Source organism: Xyrauchen texanus, chromosome 37 (genome assembly GCF_025860055.1).
Source record: "Xyrauchen texanus isolate HMW12.3.18 chromosome 37, RBS_HiC_50CHRs, whole genome shotgun sequence".
Lineage (NCBI taxonomy): Eukaryota > Metazoa > Chordata > Actinopteri > Cypriniformes > Catostomidae > Xyrauchen > Xyrauchen texanus.
In genome coordinates, this window is record NC_068312.1 from 33,863,970 (window position 1) to 33,885,013 (window position 21,044).

Genomic DNA, 21,044 nt, shown 5'->3' on the forward strand with positions numbered 1-21,044 from the left:
CTGAGGGTTTAAATAAAACACAGAGCAATCAGACACCAAGAACTTTTCCAGAAGTCAAAAGGCAATGGGATCTGTTTGCTATCTAACATCGGGCAACAGAACCTTTTTTGGACCTATTGAATGCTTGGATCAGTATCTGCCTATGCAAATATAGAAACAAAGTCCTGCGAGTGAAGCAAGATTTCATTTTGTCCTTTGTTCTAGAAAAAACAACTTTGATGATTGAAACCCATTTGGTTTTCAAATTATACTTTGTCTTAAAAAATATTTTATCCCAGAACTAAGTTGTCAGGGAATCAGAGGTAGGACCCAAAAGCAGAGGCAAGGGCTTTATTACAAATAACTAAGATTGTTTATAAATCTCCCATATTGCATACTGTATATTATCACAAGTTATTGCATTAGATATTTTAATGAACTTTTTTATTAATTATGTACTCCTTTTTTGAACATATTTAAAATAAATAAATAAATATATATATATATATTTATAGAATTAACTGAACTGAGCTTATACCGGGAAAGTGGGAGGCTCTCACTTTGGAAAACAAACCAAAAATAAATAACAAAAATTATATAATAAATTAATAACCACTTGCTTGATTTGAACAAAATAGGTGTCATTTTAAAGCTTAGAATCTGGACTTTACAATGCATACAGCTGACCCTACCATTTCTTAAATAATGCTTTTTAATTTGCAGACAAAAAGAACTGTTTTGTTCTCATTACAACAATTATTATATAATATAAAAAGATTATATAGCCATATTTTATATATCATTCGAAAAAGTCTCAGTTAGGCTGTCAATCGAATAGTTTTTTAAATCAAATTAATTACATGGTGTCCCGATTAATTAATCATGATTAATCGCATTTAATCACATATACAAATATTTGCTGAGAAAGCCCCTCATATAACAACAATTCAATACATAAAGATTATACATATTTATATCAACATATAATTATACAGTTATCTTTAAATATTTCAAAATTATATATTATATACACACACACACACACACATATACATATACATATATAATAGAAAGATAGTCACATAATTATAATGCATTACATTCTTGTAGCAGAAGAGTTAATCATTAATAAGACAATACAAAAAGTGGCTTTAGAATACAATGTATTGTTTACTACCATATTATTGATCATAAGTCAATCATTGGCACACAGTTCACAGCAATCCATTTCACAAGTGAATTTGTCAATCAGTTTGAGATTTATTATGAGGGCTTGTTTAAGGACCCTCAATGTACACCCGCATCAGACATGCTTGTGTAGCATATCGGGTGCGTTGCATTATAAACATATTATGTTTAGTTCACTGTTTCAAGTTAAATATAGTTTAATACTCAATCTTTAAACACATCTTGAGATCCCTCAGTTCGCATTTGCGCTCCTTCAAGTGTTTTGAACGCAAGAATTTAACGCATGTTTGTGTTGTTCTTCCTACTGAAGTGTTTTCTTCACTGTATAAACTGCGCGTTGCTCATACAAATTTCACTTACTGCCCTCTGGAGTAAACAGGTGGTACTACAACCTTGCATTTCTTAGGAATCTTTCATATTATGGTGCGATTAATTGCGTAAATTTTTTTTAACATGTTATTTTTTGTCAAATTAATCGCACTGAATTAACGCGTTAAATTGACAGCCCTAGTAGAAAGCAATACAAAAAGTTGTTTCAAACTTCAGTGAGCATTAGTGTATGAAATCCCCACTAACACACATAAATATAATATACAGGAGTGGCATTTTGTAAAGTTTTTCCATATTACTTCCTAAAACATACATATAACATAGTCTGCTATAAATGATGATATGTCATTGCCTATCTCGATTCAAACAAGCCCAAACACAACATCAGAATCACATACACAAGGAATATTTTTGGTGATATGCAGAAACAAGTGCACACAGAACATTAGAGTGAGACACAGAATATAAGGTAAGAGTATAAATAGACCTACAAATAATAGGACACAAAACAGAATGATATATGCACATGTGAAAGTGGCAATGTATGTGCAAGAATTGAATTAAATATGGTAGGGTACATAATATAACTAGATTTTGAAATATTCCTCAAAGAGTGTACATGGAAATACGATGCACAAAAGGGTGCTCAACACACATTGTGTGTGTATGTGTGTTGTGTGTGTTCACATGTCTGAGGACTTTATGTGTGTAAACACACATTCACATACGTATGTGCCCATTTAAAGGATTGGGATTCTCCTGAACAATTTATATTTCTGTATTTTGTAGTCTAATAATCCATTTATTTTTCAATGGCCGGCCATTTTTGACCGGGAACACAACAAGTGTAACAAAGTGAAATAAAACAAAACAAAAAATTAAGAAAATTGAAAATGATTTGAAATAACATTCACTGATTAATCATGCACAAATACAACTTAGAATATGTACTAAGGAAAAAAAAATGGCTCAAGTTATATTTTATGTTGACTATAAAGTATTTCGTGTTGTGTCGATTGTTGGAAAACCACTTACCAAAGCTTCACAGGAGCATCATGCTAACATGCTCAATTTCTGAACGCAGCAGGTTTTCACCAACACCCTTGGGACAAATTCAGCTTGCTTTTCCGTCTGACATCCTTGCGTTCAATTTCTACAACTCCAACATCAATACAAAGGGATCATGACTAAATTACTGCAGCAAACGACAGAAAACCAGACAGCAGAGTTACTGAATTCAATCCTTTTGCAGGTATCGAAAGCTTTGAATATATGGCCAATGGGAAACCACTTGACCGTCTATAGTTGCAAAGAATAACCAGAGGCAAAGACAATTATGTGAAAGCAAACAATGTTAAAACAATGTAGAATAACTCTAGCCACCTGCACACTGATAAACAACTCCAAAAATGTTCTAAATGCTGATTGAAACAAGCACATTGACCTCAAAGGAGCTTTCACTGTGACAGTGTTATATCCTAATGCTAGAGGGCAGCAAATTCTGGTGTAAAGGTGTGTTTACACAAATAAATGCTTTAATAATTTCAATAAAAATGCTGAAGAGCCCTCCTGGCCATATAGAAATGGCAACTTAAACCAATAACCAATTGGCAGTTGCAATTTCTCACTTACTGAAAAAACGTGAATTTCGTTCCACTTTTTTGGTCTTAAATCTTTCCTTCCTTTATGAGGTATTGATTTTATATCAGTCAGTCCACTTATACTTTGATTAGCACCCCCGGGAGTGTCAAGTGTAAATGTGAGCTTCAGTGACCTTGCAGAAGTTCATCACTTTTTATGTCATTAAATAAAATAAAGTACATAATTTCAGTTATAACCGTTTTTGGCAACGGGAGACGTGTTTTTTTTTAATACTTCAATTAAATAAGACTGATCACACTGCCGAACTTCTAATCTAACTTTTGAGCAAAAAATGCAACCTCAAAATTGTGCTGACTTTGTTTATGGGAACGCAATTACTTCCTGGTTCCAATGGGACCAGAGCCCGTGTCTCGGAGGTTGCTTGCACAACAATATTGTCATTGTCAACCATAATTGGGTTATTTTCAGGGAACAAACTTTCTGTAGCAACATGTCAATTCCCATTGTTACCATGTTGACAAAGTTTGGGAATAACAACCTAAAAGTAGTGATTATATTAACTTAACTACATTTTATAGTAGCTTGCGAGTAGCTCAGTTCTTTACTTTTTCCAGTGAGTAGCGATGTAGTGTGATTAAATACTAGATCACTATATTTTCAACACTATCGAAAGCAGCTTTTAGCAAAGAGTTAATCAAACATCTCCACTCTCTCTCTCTCTTAAGGAGGCTCTATTATGCTTTCCTTTCGTTTGTAATATAACTGTTTGTGCATGTAAAGTCCTGCAAAGTTGCAAAGTTTACTCTCTCCCACAGTAAACACTGCACCTGAACTGCCTGAAACGCCTGGTTTGCAGTCTAGCCATTACTTGTGACATAGCTACATCACTATGTAATACATTTGCATAATGCCTGGCAGCTGAAACTCGGTTATGGTAAGGGGTGTTACATTTGCGACACATGCTCTTAAGCGGTTGACCAATCACAATAGTCGGGCCAGTTGACCAATCAGAGCAGATTTCAGACAGATGGTAATGTACAGTATGAGAAAAAGAATATGTTTTTTGAACATTAAAGCATGTAAACTTATTCTAATAGACCCACAAAATAAAATTATGAACCTGTAAATGAGCATAATATGGGCTCTTTAAATGAAATACTGGAAACTCTGATTCATTTTAGTGAATTGTAAACTAAAACCAATTTCCAACAACCCAAGTTCCAACTTAGAACATTCAAGTCTTTTCAAAGAAGTCAAAATTGTCTATTTAACAAGTATTCCATGCATTAAAAGTGTGAAACCTAATGCAGAAAACTTGAAGTTGGCGATCAGGACTTATTCACTCAAGAGTGACGAAGACAATGACAGCAGTATTCAAACTGCTCACATTAAACAGCTGTTCAATCATTCATGTAACTTGTTTATATGCCCTTAATGGCATAATTGATAGTGCAGTATACATGACTAGTCTTCAGAGAGATTATCATTTGTGCGTGTATTAGACCGAAACACTCAGTATTGATATAGTATAAGTGTGTGTACAAATATGGCCTTTGGAGGAAATGTCAACACTTACAGTCAACATAAAATGACACTGGCGAACCATTTAACTACTGTAATGTGATGTATTTCTGTGTACACCAAAAACACTGTCGGGACCCACATTTGAGGAGAGTTTGTGATCGGGACATGAAGGCTGAAGTTCAAGTTCACCCTTGAGAGCATCTTGACATGATCAATGCTTAACACTTTATTTTCAAATCTGTTCTTATTTCCTATAATTGGTAAAAGCTTATTATCTAGCCTTTTGTATTTAATAAAAACAAAAACACTAAATAAAAAATAAAAATCTTCCACTCATATTCAGATCTTCCAGCCATTCTTTATTATCACTGCATCTTGTTATGGAACATGACAGCGGATAAATGCACAAATAAATATTAAGCTTATAGCAAGCAGTGGGAGAATGGAGATTAACAATATCATTTGTTTTCATGTAAGTGATAATTAAACAATGATTCTAAATAGAGTTAATTTGAAAGAGATTAGAAAAATCTATGAAACAATCTGAGCTTCAAAGGCAAACATCCTTCATCCTTTTGAGTGCAATGATGCGAGTGATTTATTACAGATTTGTCAGTTTCCTCAAAAGCGATAATCAAAGAATATCGTTTGACTACATCTACACGGCATAAATTATGGGTGAGGATGGATTATGGGAAAGCAATTAGTCAGGATTTCCTTCAGAAGCCAGAGTGATGGATTTGACAGGTATTTAGCGCACCATGCATGAACGTTGCGTTCATGTGCTGTTAACATCAAAAACAAACCGTTGTCGTAATAAAATGTGAAGAATTGCAATAACTATACAAAGGCTTGAAATAAACACAATGGTAACCGAGCACATCTCACAAATCATAAAACTTAATTTTCTAAGATGAATATAAATATACGTCTTAACACAGAACCGTTATCAAAGCGGATGCTGGATCCATAATCTCATATTCCTAAAAATTTCAATCTGGAATATTTACTATGTTCTGTTCAATCAGAACGGACTAAGCAAACAATCATTTTTCATAGCAGTTTGGTCATAATTCATTGCATTTAAAATGGACCGTAGTCATGAAAACAAAGCTGTGAGGACTAGTACATTCTGTTCAATGGGCCTTGTTCATGAAAGAGCAGAATTTACATATTTATGTGTAAATTGTTTGTTAAACCATTCTTATGTAAATTGCTGCATTGAATTGAATGTAAAACTACTTCGCACAACTTGCATTTATTTACTTATTTCGATTCCTCTTCCCTTTTCTTTTAAAAGGGCAGAAATCGAGGTTACACTGAGGCACTTACAATTGAAGTGAATGAGTCCAATGTTTGGAGGGTTTAAAGTCAGAAATGTGAAGTTTATAATGTATAAAAGCACATACTGCACATTAATTCTTCTAAACTTGTGCATGATTTGAGCTGCAAGTTGTTTAAATCATTGTTTTTATGGTCATTTAAGGTTTACGGCATTGCATCGTCATGGCAACCAAATTGTAAAATTGGATAGAACTTTAAACAGATAAGGTTAGAAAGCAATTTTATCGCTCTAAAATGATGTTTACATGCATATTGTTCATGTCTTGTGTCAATATGTTTTAAACGGAAATTGAAATTTGAATGTTTACAGATTGACCCCCACTCACTTCCATTGTAAGTGCCTCATTGCAACATTTGCTTTCTTTAAAGAGGAGAGACAAGTCGAAATACATTTTTGTGGCAAAAAGATTTCTTAAGATTTTGTTTACTAAATCGAAACCAAGTTACATAATGGTGCAACTAATTGAACGGACTGTATGTCTATTCCTCAGGCCATCATTGCGGCAACAACAACTAATGTCCATTGTATGTTGGTTAACGATTGGAAAAATCAAGACAAAAGAGTGCTCGATTTCAATGCATGCGGTTACACAAAAACTTGAGCTGATCCGGAGTACTGACGCAAAATAACTTATGTATATTCAACAACCTCCTCTTCACGTAACCCAAAAACAGTGGCATATTGTGGAGCTAAGCTCAGATTGTAGTGTCCCAACAACTAATGTTAATTGTTGTTAAATGCTTAAATTTCTGTCAGCTCTATTCTGGAATTCTGTGTCAGAATTCAAAATGTTTACAAAGCAAAAATACATTTTTAAAAGCGGAATGATGTTGCAACATTCTCGAAACGAAAATCAGGACAAAGGCGTTAATACATATGGCCAAAACTGGTGTTGGACACTAAAACAGATGGCTAGCTTTGCCACAGGAATCGAGCATGTCAAGTGGGCACTGCGAGAAATTGCTGCATTTCTCAACAGTGTTTTCAATTCAGAAGACAGATAGAGAGGTGTCAAACGGAGTCGTTAAGCTGCGGAAAGATTGCTGCTTAACGAGCGAAGTCCAGGGAGCCGCTTTCCATCACTGGAACATTTTGAGAGCCCCATAAAATGCTCAGATAATTATCACAGCAATTAAAAGCAGACTCTTTCTAACCAGAAAACTTTTCAAATTTGTTGATGTAATGAACCCAGCAGTACTAGTTTGTAGAAACCTTTTTTTCCCTCCTGATTTTAAAATGCACTATGGAAAGGAGCAGCATTCTGTAGAGATACTAGGAGACACTACGATATTGGGATTTTCTTGCACAAATAAATACACTGTTGATGATCAGATCTCTTCTATGTCCCATATACATACATTCACACACAGAAGCAGCTTCTTCAGTGAAACAAATATACAAAACAGGCAACACAACAGTGAGCAATTTGAAGACACCAACAAATGACTGTCCTGAACGGGGGAATTAGTGGTTGGTAGAGAGGCCCGTTTGGACCACAAAGGTCACGCCACTGTCCCGAGCATCCGGCTCAAGGATGTCAAGCAGCAAGGGGCGGTAAGATGGCCCCTTTTGACCAGTTATTTCCCGTCACGAACAAAGAAACATACAAAGTGTTAAGTTACATTCAGTAGTATGTAAATCACAGATGGACACACTCTGTTTGACCTTCTATTCTCATTGTTCATCTGAGATTTCAGCAGGAGGTCATGTCTTTGTAAAAGGTGGGTGTGGTTTCCTCCTTGTAGCCGTGAAGAGATGAGATAGAAGGGTATTGAATCATTGGGTGGATGTGTTCAGTTTTAGCCCGTTGCTTTGGAGCTTTCCGGAGGGCTGGTGTCTTTACTCAAACAAACGATCTCCTGAGACAAAACTTCCAGGTGCTGCAGAACAAAAAACCAAGAGTTCAGGCATCAGCGTGGATTCTAACAAAACTCACAGATGAGAGTATTCTGAATAGAATAATCTAAACAGGCTAAAAAGACAAATTATTTTATTAACAGACAGACAGAGACTATGATTTCAAGGTCCTGGGTTTGATTCCCAAGGAACACACAACATTATGAAATGTATACATAAAATGCCATGTAAATCGCTTTGGATAAAAGCATTTGCTAAATAAAGTAAAAAAAAAAATGTACAAAATAAATACACACATTGAAAAAGCAAGCAGATAGGAGGGTTTTTTTCATTTCTTTTTTCTATTTTATGTTAAGCCACTTTAGGCAATTTTGCCTAAGAATGGCGACCTGTAAGACGTCTCGGAGTGACAAATGACAAGAAATGCCGTTAGACTCAGACGTGTGTTTGAAGAAGCACACTTGATAATATTTTGAAGAACAGACAAAAAATGTGTGTGTTCAGAGGTTTATTGGTGCTTTGGCATCCGTATTATAATTCAGTTCAACCTCAGATATGGTTCTTGAACAAGTTTCTCTTCTGTGCTTGTCTTCTCTTTAACCTCTATTTGAATGTTTCAAAATTATCATTATGATAATAATGGCCTGGTACAATGTGTTATATTTTATTTTTAAAATATCATATACATATATACTGTGTATATATATTTAAGTAAAATGAAAATGGATGGTAAAAAATAAATAAAAATAATCAAAGTAACTGGTAAAATTCACCCGCCACTCTGGCTGGTGGGCAAAAAAGTTAATTTCCTGCCCTGGTTGGTATCAAATTCAATCACACAGGTCTCCTGTTAACACATTCAATGGTTGCAATATCGAAACAGTGTGGTTGATCTATATTTTATATGTTCATTCATAGTGCATTTTTCTTCCTGCTTGCCTACTAGGCTTCCACTGTAAGTGAACCTACTATTTTCTGTAAATTACCCTTTTGCATTCTTTTTACAAACTGAGGGACGAGTCCAAATTACCATCTGCAACGTGCCACAAATGCAGTCTATAAGTAGACGGATATATTGGTTTTACCAATTAATCGGTATCAAGTGTTGCTTTTTGGAACTGTTCGGAATCTGTACAAATCTGGGGATTTACTGTATCTAATTCTTTCATCATTGCCAAAAGATTTATCCATATTTTTTATCCTCACTTCAATACATATTTTGATCAGTTAATGAAGTGCTTTAATTTGAATTTAGGGCATGCAAAGTAAAATGTGTCTAGGGAAACATCCCCCATAGGCATATACATTCTCCAACTTCATATTGTGAAGAATAATAATAAATGTTTTTCCTCATTAAACATGATCAGGTGATATATATATAGATATATATATATATCTATATATATATATATGTTTATACATACAAAACCCTTCATCTGGTGAATATAAAGGTTATAAAAAGCTTAACTGGCAAATCAATGTCTTTTGATTATGATTTAGGTTGAATTTAATGGAAAACTATGCAAGTTGTGCTCTGTGGCGTTGCAGAATTTGTGCTTCAGAATTTGAATTTCATAGATGGGAGGCATTGACAAACAGCGAACGGCGGCGACGATGTGCATACCATCATTGTAAATAATTGTTTTACATTTTAGAATAGTTCTAGTTTGTTGAACAATGAACTATAGCTGGGACAGAATTAATTCTCAGTTATTGTATCCTCTATGTCTGTGCCTGTCATTCTAAGGAAAGACAAATTTTTTTGGGGGGCCTTTTCCACAACCTTAAATATCACTCTAGGCAAAATCCACTATCGGTCGACCTCTACTGTCACGCATTAAGTTGAAATACATGTGACTTGAAAGTTAAAAATGCCGTCAAATTGGACCGATAGCAAAACTAAATGGCTTCACTTCAAATTTGTTGACAGCTTACAGGAACAGTAAGTGATTCCGTAACTTTTGATAAAATATCTAGCCTCCTTCGGGAACGAGGTATACACAGGACCTAAGGGAAATGCCAATCACATTTTTCACAGTTTTAAGGCATTCTGGGGCTGATGTGTGAACGGTAGCAAAATAGATAAAAGATGGAAAGCCACTGCATGTGTGAACAACAAATGTGCTACAATTACCAAAAAAGGCAATCCGGCACTTTTACTGCTCTTTAAGGTGTTTTATGTGACAGTGGCTTATTACCATTTTCATGTCAAAATCAGGTTAAAATATAATAACAGGCAATACAACTAAAACCCATGCAAAATTTTAAAAAGAAGAACGCTTTGAATAGAATGGATTAGGGTAGTCAGGCCGGAGTTCAACTGCAATATCACATTTTTACGCACTCATGCCCAAAACACACACATACACACAGCGGTATCATTGCATGCACCACGTGATAAATAAAAAGTAAAAAAGACATCAAATATTAAGTGGGCCGTTTGTTTCTGGGCTGGCCGGCCCAACTGCCAGTAAATATTCATGAGGAAGTTGCATGCTGGTATAGCTGGATTAGAAAGATGTCTAAAATCCACAACAGTAGACAGATGTCATTTTGCTCTGTAGTTCTGGCAAATCAGTCGGCATTAAGCGGATATTTCACCCAAAAATGAAAATTCTCCATCATTATCCCAGATGTGTAGGATTTTCTAAGATATTCAGAAGAATATCTGAGCTCTGCAGGTCCATACAATGCAAGTGCATGGTGATCAGACCTTTGTAGCTCCAAAAATCACATAAAGGAAACAAAAGTTATACATACGTCTCCAGTGTTTAAATCCATATCTTCAGAAGCGATATGATTGATGTGGGTGAGGAAAAAGATAAATATTAGTCTTTTTTACTGTAAATCTCTACTTAAACTTTCAGACGGGAAAGTGAAACTAAACAGGAACCACATGTGACTTTCATATGTAAAAGTAAAAGTGGAGATTTACAGTTTCTGCTTATTTAAAAAGGGACTTAAATATCGATCCGTTTCTCACCCAGTGTTTCTCATTAATTACATTGACTGTAAGGAAGCCCACAACAGTTTCATAATGAACCGAAAATATTTTTACACAACTGATAATAACATAAAAGATCTAACATTGTGTTTTGTGCCACTGCTTCGGCAAAGCATTTCTCAATCCCAGTCAGTCCCATCGCTTTCATCATGTTTGACAGCGGCAAAACAAATGCTTGAAATGCACTTATCCAAATGCACAGCTGCCATTGTATCATCTCTATAGTAACAGTGTAAGCATCTCCGCCTCATCTCCTCCACGTTGTGCATTCAATATCAAAATCCTTGTTGAAACTTTCACGGGACCGCATACCGCACACATACATCACAGCTAGTGTTTAATCGTCACCCTGAGTGCTGCTAAATGAGACATAATAATCTGCATCTATACAAAGAATCCAAAAGATAAACTATATAATAAAAATGTAAAACATTTTCTTACAGGGGAGCATGCCCCGGGGGACCCCCCCCCCCCCAGAGGGTCAGAGATTCCCCCACCACAGTCACACAAAATCCTGTGGGAAACACTGCACACCTATTGTTTTGCTTCTGAAGATATGGATTTAAACACTGGAGTCTAATGGATTACTTCTATGTTTCTGTTATGTGATTTCTGGAGCTACAAATCATTCACTTGCATTGTACAGATCTGAGATATATTTCTAAAAATCTTTGTTAGTGTTCAGCAGAAGAAAGCAAGTCATACACAACTGTGATGGCATAAAGGTGTATAAATGATGGGAGAATTTTTATTTTTGGGTGAACTATCCCTTTAAATCGGCAGTCGGCATTGATTGAATTATATAAACTTAAAGAGCCCCAGAAATCGCTTTTCTGTCCTTTGTTGAGGAATTTCATCTTGAAACTCGACGTTTGTGTAGGACATTTAAAACCCAGTTGCACTTGACAGTTGCGAATCATTAGAGAGAGCGACAGAAAGGAGGTTTGTGAACATGCTAGATTGAGTTCATCGATGTTTAAGCAGCAAGAGATTTTTTTCATCTTGTCTGCAAGAGAAATGAGTGCTTAATCGGATGTTAACGAGCTCGACACATCATTTGGGCTAACTGCTGTGGCAGCCTGCAGACTGTTTTCCATTGTGTTGCTGTATATCAAACACCATCCACAAGCCATGAGAACTCAACCTGCAAATATTCATGCAGTGCATTCAGCATTTAGGCTAGGCGCCTGTAATTCAAAGCATGAAGGCAAAACATTAATCATGATATAATATCATATAATTTGTATTAAATTATATTAATTAATAATGTTAAATAATATTGTATTAATAATATTATTACATATATTTTATGTCATAAATGATAAAATACAATAATAATAGTATATTTTATAATAATATAGCCAAAGGAATAAAAGACAATCTTCACTAATTACATTTATTGATAACCAAATTATATTTCGACCATCAAGTCCCATCGTCTAACTTTAGGCTAGATGCTGCTGCCAAGCAACTTGGTGCGATAATATATATAATATATATAATAATTCAACTGCCACAGGTGTATGAATAAAGGGCTATTTGAAAACGACTATAAAAGGATCGAATAAGATTTAAAAGCCATCTGTTTTATATAAATACACAAAGCAAACATTATCCTTGACCCTTTAAATGATCCTGTAGATAATAAAAGACGTGAACTTAGAATGTTCACTGCAATGCAACCTTTTCACGGACAAATTCTGTCACTCCACCTTGGTCTTACTCTGCATCGTTAGCCTCTGCCAAGGTTATAGATGGTTGTTTGTGTAACCTACAACTCCCCCTGGGCCACAACAACAACCCTGATTGCTCAGTTTGGCCAGGCAGCCAGCTCTAGGAAGAGTCCTGGTGGTTCCAACTTCCATTTACGGATGATGGAGGCCACTGTGCTCATTGGGACCTTCAATGCTGCAGACATTTTTCTGTACCCTTCCCCAGATCTGTGCCTCGATACAATACTGTCTCAGAGGTCTACAGACAATTATTGTGGGACCTTATATAGACAGGTGTGTGCCTTTCCAAATCATGTCCAATCAACTGAATGTACCACAGGTGGACTCTAATCAAGTTGTAGAAACATCTCAAGGATGATCAGTGGAAACAGGATGCAACTGATCTCAATTTTGAGTGTCATGGCAAAGGCTGTGAATACTTATGTACATGTGATTTTATTGAGTATTGTTTGTAGAATTTTGAGGAAAATGATGAATTTAATAAATTTTAGAATAAGGCTGTAACATAACAAAATGTGGAAAAAGTGAAGCGCTGTGAAAACTTTCCGGATGCACTGTACATACATGTAGCTCTCCGCCAATGATCCAGACTGACTCCAATAGATCAAACCCCACCTCAGTAAGAATTTTATTCATGTACACGCAAGAGTAGATTTTATTTTTCAATTCCTTGCATGCAGTAACAAGCAAACACATTCATACCGGCTACGTCAAAGACTGTCTAGACTTAGACAGACCACTTGTTTTAAAATGAATGGGAGAAACTGGAACGGCCAATTTGGTGAATGTAGAAAAGGGAGTCCCGCCTTACAAATAAGAGAGCCAATCATCTTTTAGATACAGACATTGCCTGGCAGTCAACATGAAAACATGAATGCGCATTAGGACAAGCCTGAATTTTTTTTTTTTATCATAATCAGACCTAAATAATGAAAACATTTTAATACCATTTTTGTCAGATTTCACCGCTAATGTTAGTTTTTTTATCGTAATCTTGACCAACTGTTTTGAAGATTTTGGTCTTTCCCCATTCAAGTAGATAGCAGCTGTATTTTTATGCCACTTGAATCCTTAGAAAATAGCTCCTCGGGAGTGTTCCAAAGATGGCCGCAGAGTGGTCGGACTTGCCTTGAAAGGGATTTTGGCTACGTTCACACAGCAGCAGAATTTGGTTGTTAGTCTTGTTTTAGAGTTCTAAATATGGTTATGTTCCCACAGAACATGTACATGCATTTTCAAAGTTTGATTTCTGTCAAATTAAAACAATAATTAGTTCTTTGTCTAATTACAAATGCCATGTAACCGCTTTAGTCTCCCAACGTACCACTCCTATTCTGTCGGACTAACAGACCTAGATAATGTGATTATAGGACCACAATTGGCTTTGGTGTTCTACACATGCTCCTAAAGACAGAATGGCATGTATTTAACCAGGTGTATTTGACGTCCTTCCTTCCCTTTGATTATGTATTATGTCATGTGCTGTACACTTGGACAGACAGATAAAGAATGTAGCTCGACTCTGCAATACCCATTGTAGCTCGATTATAACTTTCTTGAACATTAAGGACTCATGTCCATGGAGTGGTGGTGGCGTAGTGGGCTAAACCACATAACTGTTAATCAGAAGGTCGCTGTTCAATCCCCACAGCCGCCACCACCAATGTGTCCTTGAGCAAGGCACTTAACTCCAGGTTGCTCCGGGGGGATTGTCCCTGTAATAAGTGCACTGTAAGTCGCTTTGGATAAAAGCGTCTGCCAAATGCACAAATGTAACTGTAATGTCCACATTTCAAGAGTGGGTTCAGTAATTCTGTGCTGTGTGAATAGAATGGACAACTAGTCTCAACATACACTCACCGACCACTTTATTAGGTACACTTGTACACCTACTTATTCATGCGATTATCTAATCAGCCAATCGTGTGACAGCAGTGCAATGCATAAAATCATGCCGATATGGGTCAGGAGCTTCAGTTAATGTTCACATCAACTATCAAAATGGGGCAAAAAAATTTGATCTCAGTGATTTCGACCACGGCATGATTGTTGGTGCCAGCTGGTTTGAGTATTTCTGTAACTGCGGATCTAAAGGTATTTTCACGCGTAACAGTCTCTAGAGTTTACTCAGAATGGTGGCAAAAAACATCTAGTGATTGGCATGGTTTTATACATTGTACTGCTGCCACATGATTAGATAATCACATGAATAAGTCGGTGTACAGGTGTACTAAATAAAGTGGTCGATGAGTGTATATTGCAATAGCTACTTGTCTCGTGTGTGGAGTGTTTTGTTTTTTTTGTTTTTATATTTGGGGTTCCGGTAACTCACAGAGATGTAGATATTAGCAGTGTGTCATCCAAAAGTTTTTTTTTTTTTTTGCTTTTTTTTTTACTTCCGTGGAACACAAAAGATGATGTAGGCAGGATGTTAGTCTCAGTCAACATTCACTTTTATTATATGGAAAAAAGATTTAATATTCTGCCTATCATATCGTTTTGTGTTTCAGAGTAGAAATCATATGGGATTAAAAAAACATGAGGGAGAGTAAATGAAGGTAGACAGTGAGGTTAGAGGGAATCTTTGCTGCGGGAACGAACCATCCATTAACGGCTCTGAAAATATCAAGAGGGGTGTGAGAGGTTAATTGTCATTAGTCAATCTGTGTGATGCTGTAATCCCATCAACCACATCACAGTGAAGGTTGCCTCACGTGCACTCTGTATTCCCGAAACATTTTAGCTTTAAAAACACACCCACCCTCTGCCTGCTGATGAATAAGACTTCTCAATGGAGTCTCAGGACCGCATGACAACCAGCCACCTACACACATATGCATCGATGAATGGTAGCCACCTGATCATTCTCCGTCAGAGTGGAAAACAGCAGCTCTGTAAAGAGTCAGTGCTGTCTTTATGGTCATTCACCTCCACTCACCTGTATGAGTCACTGCTCAATACGAATAAGACGTTTATTGTGCATGAAGCATCAAATGCGAGTTTACATTTTTGAAATGATCAAGGATATGCCAAGGACATGTCTAAGGGTTAATAAGACTCACGTGGAATATGCAATCTTTTTTTTTTTTTTGCCACATTTTTTGTGCTAATTGTGGTGAACAATCTGTGGAATTCTGTAGAATGAATGTTCACCCAAAAATGAACATTCTGCCATCATTTCCTCATTTAGTTCAAAATCCATAGACTCACTTTCTTCTGCGAAACACAAAAGTATATATTTTAAAGAATCACTGATTTCCATACAACAGCAGTTGACTATTGTATGAAAATCAGCGATCGCAACATTTTCAAATATGTATTTTTGTGTTCTGCAGAAGAAAGTTATATAGGTTTGGGTGAGTAAATTTGTTTTAATTTTTGGGTGAACTATTCATTTAAATAAAGCTGAGAGGGCTAGAGCAAGATATTTATATCTTTTATTTAAGCAAAACTGTTGAAACCTCTTACAAAATGCAACTACATTTGCATTTACTGAATCAGTGCTTGAATAGTTTTCGAATTTGAGGTATGCTTTGGTTTTGAATAAACGAAAGGGCACATCAGAGCCACTTTGATAATGTCATGACATGTCACGTGTCTTGATTTCTTTCGGCTGTGCATGAGAATCAGCACACAGAGCGACATCTTTTAAAGAGATAGTTCACCCGAAAATTTAAATTCTTTCATTATTTACTCACCCTCATGACATCCCAGGTGTGTATGACTTTCTTTCTACACCAGAACACATTTGAAGAAAAACAGAAAAATATCTTAGCTCAGTAGGTCTTTAAAATGCAAGTGAATGGCGATTTATCATTTGAAGCTCTAAAAATTACAGACAGTCAGCATAAATGTCATCCATAGGACACCAGAGGTTACATTAATGTCTTCTAAAGTGACACTATCGCTTTTGTTGTGAAAAAGATAAATATTTTAGTACTTTTCTTAACTCTAAATCATACGTCAGCAGCGGTATGCGCATGTGAATTAATCGCATTGGCACTTGAAAAGCGAGAACTGATGCACGTGAGTCACAGCTGGATGAGCAGCGCTGTTTACAAGTGAGGAGGAACGCTGTACAGTACCTTGGTTGGTTTTGATCTGTATTTATCCATTTCTTTACCCACAATGGTGCATTTGTGTGCTCATCCTTGATGTCTCAACTGAGTGTAGAATGTGAGATTACGTCACGAGAGACCGTTTGGACTCCACCCTCGTGAACCTTACCCAAAGCATTGGATTATAGTTAAAAAAGCACCAAAAGTGACCGTATCACTTTAGAAGGCATTAATCTAACATCTGGAGTCGTATGGATTACGTTTATGGTGACTGTCTGTGATTTTGAGCATCAAAAGAGAAACCTCCATTCACTCGCATTTTAAGGACCTACTGAGCAGAGATATAGTTCGATCTTTCTTCAAATGTGTTCTGGTGAAGAAAGGTGGGTAAAGTTTTCATTTTTGGGTGAACAATCCCTTTAAGTGTAAGGCAGCTATAGATGGTTAAACAGATGCATTTAAGACAATCACAAATTAGTATTTTTGCAAAGTAGATTTTTGAATAGTGGATATTCTATAAATGCAAGTCTATGTTTATTTATTATTATTTTTTTTTTTAAACAAGTTCACAAAAACCGATACCACACCTAAAACAGAAATTAGTTTGCACTTTAAGCGAATCGGAATGAATGAATTGGAGAAGTTTAATATTTTGTGTTAGGGGTTTAGAAGAAACCCTGTCCAGAGTGTTTAAGGAATATCAATACCGTGCAGACTTAAAAGCACCATAATTGGAATGAAAACCAAGGAGATTTAATAAACGAGGGAAGTTTGAATTCTTAGTAAATCTACACTGTGGGCACAGATTCCACCCGGGCCAACTAATTCAACCTTTCAAATGAAGGTTAAGTAGCCCAAATAGATTATTGGTTTGTTTTCCCTATCCCAAACACCTGCTCTTTCCTTCCCTTTACCTTCTGTAGATGCATGTTCTTTGTCAGTTGCTCTTCCAGCATGTTCTGCAGTTTTTTATTCATCTCACGCAGGTTTTCGTCTCCAGGTTTCATCAAGTCCCTAAGCACAGAGCTCAAAACCCCACGTTCTCCCTGAGCACCATGGGCCAAGCCAAATCCTCCTGATACATCTGAGAGAAAAAGAGAGTGAGAGAGAACAGAAAAAGTTATTATTTAAAGATGGCATCATACATACTGCATCTCTGGGGCTTGAGTGTCTCGAGGAGGCTCGTGTTTTGCTCTCACAATGATGTTTCTGCTGTGTACAGAAAGAGATTTCTGAGTTACTGCATTAGCTATTTCTATTCATGATGGCTAAAAGTTACTAAAAGTTTATCAGGAGTGGAACATTGCTGATTATTACAAGCTTGATTATCATGAAAAATATCACATTTACATCACAATGATAATTGATTCACACGGAAGGCACCCAAACAGCTTGAATCAAAAGATTTACCAAATAGAAAGTGCCGTTGTGTGCTTGAAAAAGATTCCAAGTAGTTCACACATGCATAGTAAACACTGTTATTATGGGTGCCAAAAAGCATCCATGCTCTATCTTGCACTTTTCTTTGAATCACGTTTTTCCCAGTAATGCCTCAACACCCATGAATAAAGTAGATGATTCCTATTGCAGCTCCCGAGTTGGCAAATACACACCACCGTGCTCCGCTGCATTCATGAGAGCACTTACGTCTGCTGAGAATGAGTTCTAGAATTCTACTGCAGACACTCAACCCTGAACCACAACATACACCCTGGTCAAGGCCTGAGGGAGATTGACAGTAACGCTAGTCAAACTGAGTCTGTTGACAGAGTTCAAGACTGTAACATACAACCAGGAGAGTGCCAGAGGCAGAGGTAATCGGTGAGGGGTTGTAACTGGACGAGGTGGCTTGTTAAAAAAAGAAGCATGTTGCTTAATTGATGATTAATAGGGGATAGAGCGGAAGGGGTTCGACGAAAGAGATACAGCAGGGACTCTACTGTATCTGCACAATGGGACGCCTCCTTAAAGGGAGAGCTCATGTAACAATTAAATTCTGTTTTCATTTACTCACCCTCATGTTGTTTTCTTCTGTGGAGCGCCAAAGGGAAGGTGGAATTGACAGCCTCAGTCAAGAAAAAAAGTGTTAATTTCATCAGTTTGAATTTACTGATGAAAACGTTTGTTGCCAAAGTTATTTATTTTTTTTGTCAACAATAATTAAGACGAGTCAAAAAAAGACACATCATGACAAGTTTTAATTATAACGCTTTTGACGAAAATATACTGCAAGATATTAGTGCATTAACACCGTTTATATATTTAAATACAATTTAGAAAGAATTGATTCAAATAATCCAGTCAAAGTATGTTTCCTCACTTGAAACCTGTACAACGAACTTCCCTCAAACGCATCCTAAATACGTAAAATTAATCAACATAAATGTGACATTACAACTTATATCTCCACAGACAATGAAGCGAATGAACAGGAGAACCTGAACTAACACGCTAGTCGTAATGTAAAACTTGCATTGCAAATACACTGTTTCCTTAAAAACGCGCTACGCTTAATCCAAATACAAATATACAAAACTGTTAAAACATGAGGTTTTCATGACATAGTAAGTTCTAAACGTAACTGATACAACGTTATATAATAGTATGTGTATTTTTTTTTAGATACTTTTATTTTTATTGTATGTGTATTCTACATTGTGTGTATTGTTTACTGTACATTATACAATATTATTGTATATTATATTATTATATTATGTGTACATTAGATACGTAAACTGTTGTGTAAATTTGTTTATTGTAAATTGGTATATCTCGTCACTGTCATGACTGCCATGTTGCTCGGAACTGCATATAAGACCCACTGTTGCACTTGTGCATATGGTCGTGTGACGAAGTGATTTGATTATATGTATATTAATATAATCTCAATTATTCATTGAATACTTTTATTTCTGGAGCTCAGGTTTACAGGACAGTTTTCTCATTTTGTTTAATTCTACATATTAAACATACGAATCTATAACATGCTTGATACATGTTTAAATAACCAAGTAGCTGAATATATGTTAAACCTTTGGTCTGTAACTGTTTAATACACGTTTGTTTGCCATTTTGCACACTATTGTCAACTAAAAGCTTATTTTCGCCAAATAAAATGTATGCCTAAGAAAAATTGTCTTAAATTGAAGAATATGACATGCTGAAATATTAAAGAACATCTTTCAAAATATATATTTTTTAATAAAATAAAAACTGTGTGAAAATGTATACTGACTCAGAATAACAATGTCTAACATCTCATTTGAAGGTTAAGTGACTTTTACCATTTTGGGGAGAGCTATCCCTTTAAAGAACGGCTAACATGCTGTGAGGTTTTGGGTGAACTGTCAGATAGTTCAGTGGAGTTTTTCCTCTAAGGGAGAGCACAGAATCGAGCTGGGAAGCCTCCGCGTGTCAAGGGCAAAAGTAATGAGTTCGATCGGGCTGCTTCTTTCCTGGTTTTCACTCTATCTGGGTGAGTGGAGACATTCAAGTTCAGCTCAGCAGTGTGTTCCTAAACAGTGCTGTCAAATAACATCTTACACCTCAGATCTGATGATGGTAGACGAGGGAAATGGACCTGTGTGAGTTTCTATGCAGTTTGGATAAAATAAATCTCTATAAATAGAGCAAAACCTCTACCAATCCCTTATCAAATTCTTCTTAAGGATATACAGGTATGAGTGGTTGATGATACATGTTAGCCTCAGTCCCTGACCCTCTGTCTTAAATATTCTTTTTGGAACAACATGAGGGTGAGTAAATGATGACAGAATGTTTTTTAGTGAACTATCCTTTTAAGTTGTTCAACAGACGGGGAGCTTGTTCTCATGACAGGCCATGTCGGAGTTCAGATGAAGAGCTTAATGCATTGTTACAGTATATCAAGCTAAGTGCTAGCAATCTCACGCCTCTTTAACCTTATTAGATTGGTGTAAGAGTAGAGTATTTGTGAGGCTAACAGAAGAATTTCACTCATATTAAAGATTGGCTCAGTATGTTAACATTGCTGGTCGCGGGGAGCTGGTCCCATAGCTCAGAGCCATGAAAATGAAGTAGAACGTGATGCATCATAGTTAATTGAGATGTTAACTTCACTACACAGAGGCCTGTTCAACCTTTGAATGCATGGCTTCAAGTGCTGAAGGCCATGAATGACATTTTCCTCACCCCTGAAGCATGACAGTAAACACCATGAGGTGCCAAATGCACCCTTTGCTCTTTATCTGTACTATGACATAATTAATGTTGTCAGCTCGCCACAGAACCATAAAATGAAGACAATGCGCAGAGAACATTCCGAGCTTTGACACTTAAAATGGATGAGATCACAGAGGAAAGAATATTGGGTGCAATGCAACCTTTTCACATATCCGGGTTTGGAACATGGAAGTAAACTATAGCAGGGTAAATGTAGCTGCTGG

The 21,044-nt window shown here is 36.3% G+C and overlaps 1 protein-coding gene across 3 annotated transcripts in view; it reads right to left on the minus strand.

The window, feature by feature from the left end:
* Positions 1–4,961: 4,961 nt before the first annotated feature.
* Positions 4,962–21,044, minus strand: part of gripap1 (GRIP1 associated protein 1) — a 71,269-nt gene continuing 55,186 nt past the window's right edge. For all 3 annotated transcript variants that reach the window (XM_052109206.1, XM_052109207.1, XM_052109205.1), the window contains 2 exons: positions 17,535–17,704; positions 4,962–7,848 (listed from right to left, as the gene is read on the minus strand). In XM_052109206.1, the coding sequence (XP_051965166.1) occupies positions 7,768–7,848; positions 17,535–17,704 (251 nt within the window). In that variant the 3' untranslated portion in view covers positions 4,962–7,767. The remainder of the gene's footprint in view (positions 7,849–17,534; positions 17,705–21,044) is intronic.